Source organism: Brassica napus, chromosome C4 (genome assembly GCF_020379485.1).
Source record: "Brassica napus cultivar Da-Ae chromosome C4, Da-Ae, whole genome shotgun sequence".
Classification (NCBI taxonomy): Eukaryota; Viridiplantae; Streptophyta; class Magnoliopsida; order Brassicales; family Brassicaceae; genus Brassica; species Brassica napus.
Window position 1 is genome coordinate 18,553,742 of NC_063447.1, and position 6,611 is coordinate 18,560,352.

General features: G+C 34.0%; 1 protein-coding gene across 3 annotated transcripts; it reads left to right on the forward strand.

The window, feature by feature from the left end:
- The first annotated feature begins 1,403 nt into the window (after positions 1-1,403).
- On the forward strand, positions 1,404-3,039 carry LOC106396634 (SNF1-related protein kinase regulatory subunit beta-3). 3 transcript variants are annotated; one of them, XM_013837082.3, is made up of 4 exons: positions 1,404-1,622; positions 1,860-1,886; positions 2,318-2,373; positions 2,466-3,039. In XM_013837082.3, the coding sequence occupies exons 3-4, from the start codon at positions 2,344-2,346 to the stop codon at positions 2,781-2,783; spliced, it is 348 nt and encodes a 115-aa protein (XP_013692536.1). In that variant the 5' UTR covers positions 1,404-1,622; positions 1,860-1,886; positions 2,318-2,343; the 3' UTR covers positions 2,784-3,039. The 3 variants fall into 3 exon arrangements, with proteins under 3 accessions (XP_013692536.1, XP_013692537.1, XP_013692538.1); XM_013837083.3 differs by lacking the exon at positions 1,860-1,886 and having other exon boundaries at positions 1,421-1,622; XM_013837084.3 differs by lacking the exons at positions 1,404-1,622; positions 1,860-1,886 and adding an exon at positions 1,895-2,248.
- The last annotated feature ends 3,572 nt before the right edge of the window (positions 3,040-6,611 follow it).

A 6,611-nucleotide genomic window follows, 5' to 3' on the forward strand; every position in this document is an offset into this window, starting at 1 on the left:
CAGACATCCTTACGAAGGTGTTGCCAGTGGGGAAGCTCCAAGATGCACTGGAGCTACTCCAGCTATCACATAACTGACAGCAGTCAGGAGAATCCGGGTGGAATCCAAGAACTAGAATCAAAGGACTCAAATCCAAGGTGGAGTTTTGTAGTAATCGTCTTTGAGTCTGCGAAGAAGAACAAGAAAGCTTCTCTTCAAACGACTAAGTGTCGAAGTTGGGCCGAGTTTATACGAAGCCCATTTAAAGACGGTTAGTGACCGTTAGGTCCAAGAAGGAGAAAGAAGAGCGCGTGGCGCGTGCGTGACTCTGTTTCCTCATTTGTCAAGACAACTTGAAGAACAGAGTTGTTCTGTTTCTAGCCAAAAGAAGAAGTCGGCTCGGAAGCACGCTTGAGGACCACTCCAGTTTGTCTACGATGGTTAAGTTAGCCGTTTCAAACTATGGTTGAGTCAAGTGGTTGTAAGTGTATAAAACCTAAGTGATTCTAGTGGATTCCGGGTATCAGATCCCGGCGAGACGTAGGGCGAAGTTGAAGTGCCTGAACTCGTTAACATTTGCTGTGTTCTGTTCTTTTTTTTACATACAATCAAACCAAACACACGAGAGACAAACACGAGAGAGAGAGAGAGATTTAAGACTCGTAAAATACAAACAAATCTATACTATTAAAGCAGGATCCTATTGTCCTTTTTACCTTAGCCTGCCCTTTTATTTACTAACATTGCATGTTTCATTAAGGGCAATCAAGTAATGTTAATAACACATCTATATTGGGCCATTTTTTTGGATCAAGCCCACTGTCCACATCAGATCTTTTTTGGGCCATTTGGGCCGATTAAGAAATCAGATACAATTCTCACATTTTTTTTTCCTTTGGGCCATTGAGTCCAAGTTCAAATAATTCTTTTCCAACCATTCTTAATTATTATTTTTTTTTCTTAATATAATTTAAGCATTCATAAAAAAAATTGATTTTTTCATTGAAAAGTATAAATCCTTATTAAAAGTATATAATTATTTTTATTAAAAATATTAACCACATAATAAAATTAATTTATCAGAGTTATACCAACTTAATTCATTAAAAAAATAAAGATTAATTTTTAAACATAAATAGTCATTTAAAATGAAACACGATAAAGAAATATAAAAAGTTTAAGTCTTTTATAAAATAAAACACAAATATGTGAAATATGGCATTTACTAAATATTTGTCAATTGAAAAAATAAAGAAAATGATCCCGCGCGGGTTAAAATCTAGTTAAGCTTAAATCACAACACATTGGAAATGTAATTGGGTTTCATTTGGGCTTTTGTATTTCATGTTCATGTTTTTGCCTTGTATGGGCCTCAATAATTTAAGTGAGGTTGACGACAAAACAAAAAGTAAGAAGTAAAATGGTGGTTTAGTTGGAAGAAGGAAAAAAAAAATGTATTCAGACGAAAGAACAAGTTTTCAGAGTAAAGCAACACTTGAGCCAATAATAAGCACACAACACAAAGAGAAGCTGATGCTTGTCGCAGTCTCCGTTCGTCATCACGACCGTTCCGAAGATCTGAGGACGAAAGCAATCTCCTTCAGCCTCTATTAATCAAAACATTCCAGCAATCAATATATAACGTAAGAGTAAACCCCTTGTACTTTCTTCTCTCTACGCTTCCTCGTTAACTCCGTCGTTCTCCAAATTTTATCTGTCTGATTACGAAATCTCCGATAATATCGAATACCCATTGTTACAAAGTTCCATCTTTTGCGGCTGTTCAGCTCAGACAAAAATTTCCAAATTGATTTCTAGGGTTTTCTGTGAGGTTAATGTTGTTCTCTTTGTTTCTTTGTATTCTCATTTGATTTTCGCAGGTGGGTTTGTGAAGATTTTCCGTAAAGGTGAGTTCTTTTCCGAATAATTTAATCTCAGAACAATTTTAGCCTCTGTTTTTGTGTGTTTCAGTGTGTCGGTTCAGTTTATTTCTATTGCTTGGTTTCGTCCAGTTGATTTCTGGGTTTAGGACCTTGGCCTTAAATCTTGGGGCTCATTTATCCTTTGACGTATTAAGTTTCTACATCTTCACTTGATGAATAACTTATATTAATCTTCTAATGTGTGTTGTTACTAACTTGGAAGAAAGGATGTACATTCTCTGGTCCAACTTTGTCTTTTGATTTAGGAACCTCTGTCTAGATTTTACCAACCAATTAGACCAAGTCTTACGCTGCACACAGATAAGAGTTTGCATCATTGTAGAAATGTACCTACAATGTATTATTATGCTAACTTGCCTTATCGCAGTTATAATTTATGATTGTATTTGTTTCAGGCACTAGGTGGTGATCATTTTTCAACATGAACAACCCACATCCTGATGATGATCATGTAAGCCACTTCTTAAATTTAGTTATTTTTATCTTGAAACAAAAGAACCGAGTAAATTTATATTTTTCTTTGATCTTCTTCTCAAACTTTAGGAGGACACAACTGTTGCCGGATTTGAAGTACCAGTATCGCCGGTTTCAAGTTACAACAATGTGTATTCCGCAACCGAAGACGAGACAAGAGACCCACCAGCTGTACCGCCGCATCTTCAACACTCTCTGTTAGGCCATACAGGTAGCACGGAATTGCCTTGTGCACCACAGAGTGTCGTCCTGAACCATCTCTATATCGAAAATCGAGACCCCCCAAGATCCGTTGTAGCACTTGGTTTCTCGCATCGGTTCAGGTCTAAGTATGTCACTGTGGTGATATACAAGCCGGTCCAAAGAAGAGGAAACGCCAATGTTTGATGATGATGCCTCTTCTTAATATAGTGTTGGGATCTCTTGCTTCTGTATGGATTCAGTTCGGTATATACAAAAACCAGCTGGTCCGAACTAAATTTCTTCCTATCAGTTTAGGGAATTCGATTGAAATCATCTGTGTAGACGTTTATATAAAATCTACCTGCATTGTTTGTAATAACTCGCTTTTGGTTTGGTTGTTTAACCGAATCCACATACATCTCTCTTGAAGATATGCATTTAATCATGTTTAAAATTAAAAGTTCCACTAATCATTCACATACTTCTTTTTCCAATAACTTGCGACTTAGAAACTGGACTTGGGCAAATTGGAAAGTCTTTGGGATCATTGGATAATTGTCCAAAGAAACAAAATTATCGAATTTGGATTTGTAAAATGCTAATAGTGGGAGATGAAACTGATATTACATTATAATTAAATAGAAGAAAAAGTTAAACAGACCATACAGGAGATGGGGTTTAGGGTTGGTCCAGGGCACTGTCCTTTGATCCCACTTGTCACGTGGCAAGGAGTGTCCGTCCCTTTGGTGCACTTTTATTGAAACCACCACGAGGTGTCACGTGGGTATATCGCTCCATCCCCACCTCATGGGAGCCACATCATCAACCTGTTTTCCTCCCATCTAGTTTTCTTTCTTTAGTCAAAATTTCGGGGGAATTTTGTGGGTAGCCCAATTTGACCAATTAATTTACTTGAATAATCTTTTATTACTTTTGATAAAAAAAAAAAAAATTCTTTTTTAGTAGCTATGTTTATGTTTCTTTTCTGACAAATTTTCCTAAAGTTTGAAGGGTTGAAAGTTTGTTTGAAATGTTTAGGTAAAGTTGGCTAAAAAATCAGAAGTGTTCGATTGAACACGTCATCAGCACCTCTGGACATCAACTTGTTCACAAGATCTACACCTATTTACGTCAAACTGTACGGACTTGGGGTCTCTTTCAGGTGGTCTGGGCTTAATGCGAATCTCCCCTATAGATACTTTTTTTTTTGGTGCAAATGTTAAAATTTATACCAAGGATTTTTGTTTTACATGAGTTGTGCTAAACCACTTATTACAAGATAGAAACCAGATACAGAGAGGAGCAAAATAACAAAGCTAAGGAGGATGATTGAGTGAAAAGTAAACCTGCAACAGCGAGTAATGAGTGCTGGACAGCGACTGCGACGGATTTGAGACGAGGCGGTCCCTGAGAAGGCGGTCTACCTGAGTAACCACACCAGCTACGGAGACAGAAGAGCCTGCAAAGATCCGGGAGTTTCCCTCCTTCCATAGGCAATAAACAATGCTCTGCATCAGCAGCTTTAGAACAACCGAAAGGCCAGTAGAGGAAACAACTTGCGGCAAGGCCAAGAGATCAGCAACTGACAGCAAAGAAGAAGGGATCGGAAGATTGGTTCTTCTGCAAAAACACTTTTCTCCCCTATAGATACTTTCTAATATCATCGTCGACAAACACTTTTCTTAATCTCGTGTTCCACAATAAATGTCATACCATGCGCATATCCACTAGACAAAATCATGTTCGTAAATGCGCTCGGCGCTTAGCGAATTAATCGTTGATTAATCAAAGATTAGTTCTAAAAATTCTTATAAAAAAACTGATAAACGTATAAAATATAAATAAATGTATGGGATAATGAATTGATATATACTATCGTACGATCGGGTGGAAATCAAACAAGGTAAGTAATTCATTGTTCCACGTACGGTTCAATTCCACACAAGTAGCTTTTGTTTTTTACTCATGAATAACATAATCGTAAATAACATCATCTTCTTACCTAATTTTTTTAGGGTTACGACTGTTAACGTCTACAGAAAATTAAAGTTCTTAAATAAAAAAACTCGAGCACACCACAAACACATGCAAACACAAACGAAACACGATGAACACACAAAACACGACAAATACACACTAAAAATACTGGGCACCGTCGATTAAAATTGGGTGAAAGGTCCCCTAGATGCTTTCGGCGGGCTTTCCGGTTTAGCTCCGGTGGACGGTCATCAGACGCTAGTCCGATCTCTTTCGAGGGCATCCGGATACTAAGGATAAATCGGTTGACTCGGACAAAATACGACACCCTGTCTAGATTCACCGAAATGGCAAGAGACAGATTGAAGCTAATCTAGCTCTCATAAGAGCTCGGACACGCGTCGAAGGTTTTCTTGTTTCTGAATAGGCTTCTTCCTCTTTTTTTTTTTATTCTCGCTATGGTGAGCTAACGAGCAGCAAGTTCTCAGCCGATTAATCGCTATCGCAGACTATTTTTGAACTTTTCCAAATGTATATATTTCGGGGTAAAAACTAGTTTTCAGACCACAAAACAATAAACCGTTAATTTATTTTACAAAAGAAAAACTAATAATGCTAACTGAATTGAATATATAGAAATATATCACCCACATATATATTACCCGTGTTTATATAACGAAAAATCTATGAAAATGATCTTTGATCAGAAGTACACCACCATCAATAGAATACATGTATCAATCAATTTTTTTAAGATTAGCTATTACAAACCATTTGCTTCAAAGTTTACAACAAAAAACATTGCTTCAAGCAACTATGTGTCATGAAACATGTAAAAATTATGGAAAATTACCAAAAATACCACATTTATAATACCACTTTTCATGTTTACACTAACCATTTTTACCTTCACTTTTATTGAAGGGTAAAAGATATTTATAACCCTAGAGTTAACTAATTTAGACTTAGGATTTAGACTTGAGGAGTGGGGTAGGGTTTTTGGAATGTGAAATTTAGGATTCTAATAAATATATAAATAAATACTTAAAAACATAAACAAAATTAAAAAAAATAGTTTCAAAAATAATTTTCGATTTTCAAAAAGATATTTTGAAAAGAAAAATTCGAATTTGAAAAAGTATAATTCGAAAACATAATTTTTTTTTATTTAAATAATTATTTATTATATATATAGAGAACAAAGGTAAAAATGTCTGTTGCCACGTAATGAAAGAGGTATTTTTGAAAATATATCTTTAGTGGTGGTAAACATGAATAATGGTACCAAAAAGTGGTAAACATGAAAATTCTCCAAAATTTATTTGCAATGAATGATTTAATAAATACTAGATCATGACCAACAAGGGTTTTATTTTAAATTGATTAAATAAAATTTATAAATTTATTGAATGTTGTTTAATGTTAGGAGAGATTTTAGTTGTATAATATTTATTTTATGTGGATTAATTAACATTATTATAAAATTTTGTGTAGTTTATCTTGCTAATGATTTGGTTCATATTATAATCATTTTTTTATAATTAGTGTTAAACATTTATCTTCAGATAATATATATTTTTAAGATATTCATAGTTATTTTTGATATTATATTTAGGATTTCTAAATGTTGTTATTTTCAATGTATAGTGTTAATATTATCTTTTATATTTTTATGTAATGACTATTATTGAATTATTATGTAACTTAAGTAACTTAAGTAAATTATATAATGTTTTATTAGATTGGATACAAAAATAACTGAGGTTGCTAACATATAAAAATTTGAATACATTTTGAGATAAATGTTATAAAATATCACAAGTTAGGTACCACTTTTCAAAAATACCCTCAATCAAAAATATACTAACAATTTGGGTTTATTATTTAGTGATTATTTTGTAGGGTTTAGTATTAAGGGGTTATGGTTGAGTTTATAAATGTTTTATAAATATTTAGAAAAATTAGCGTAGTGTTAATTATATCACAGATTTAGGATATTTATGAGAATTGTCATTCATTAATGGTAAAAATTGAAATGATTTTTGTATATATAAA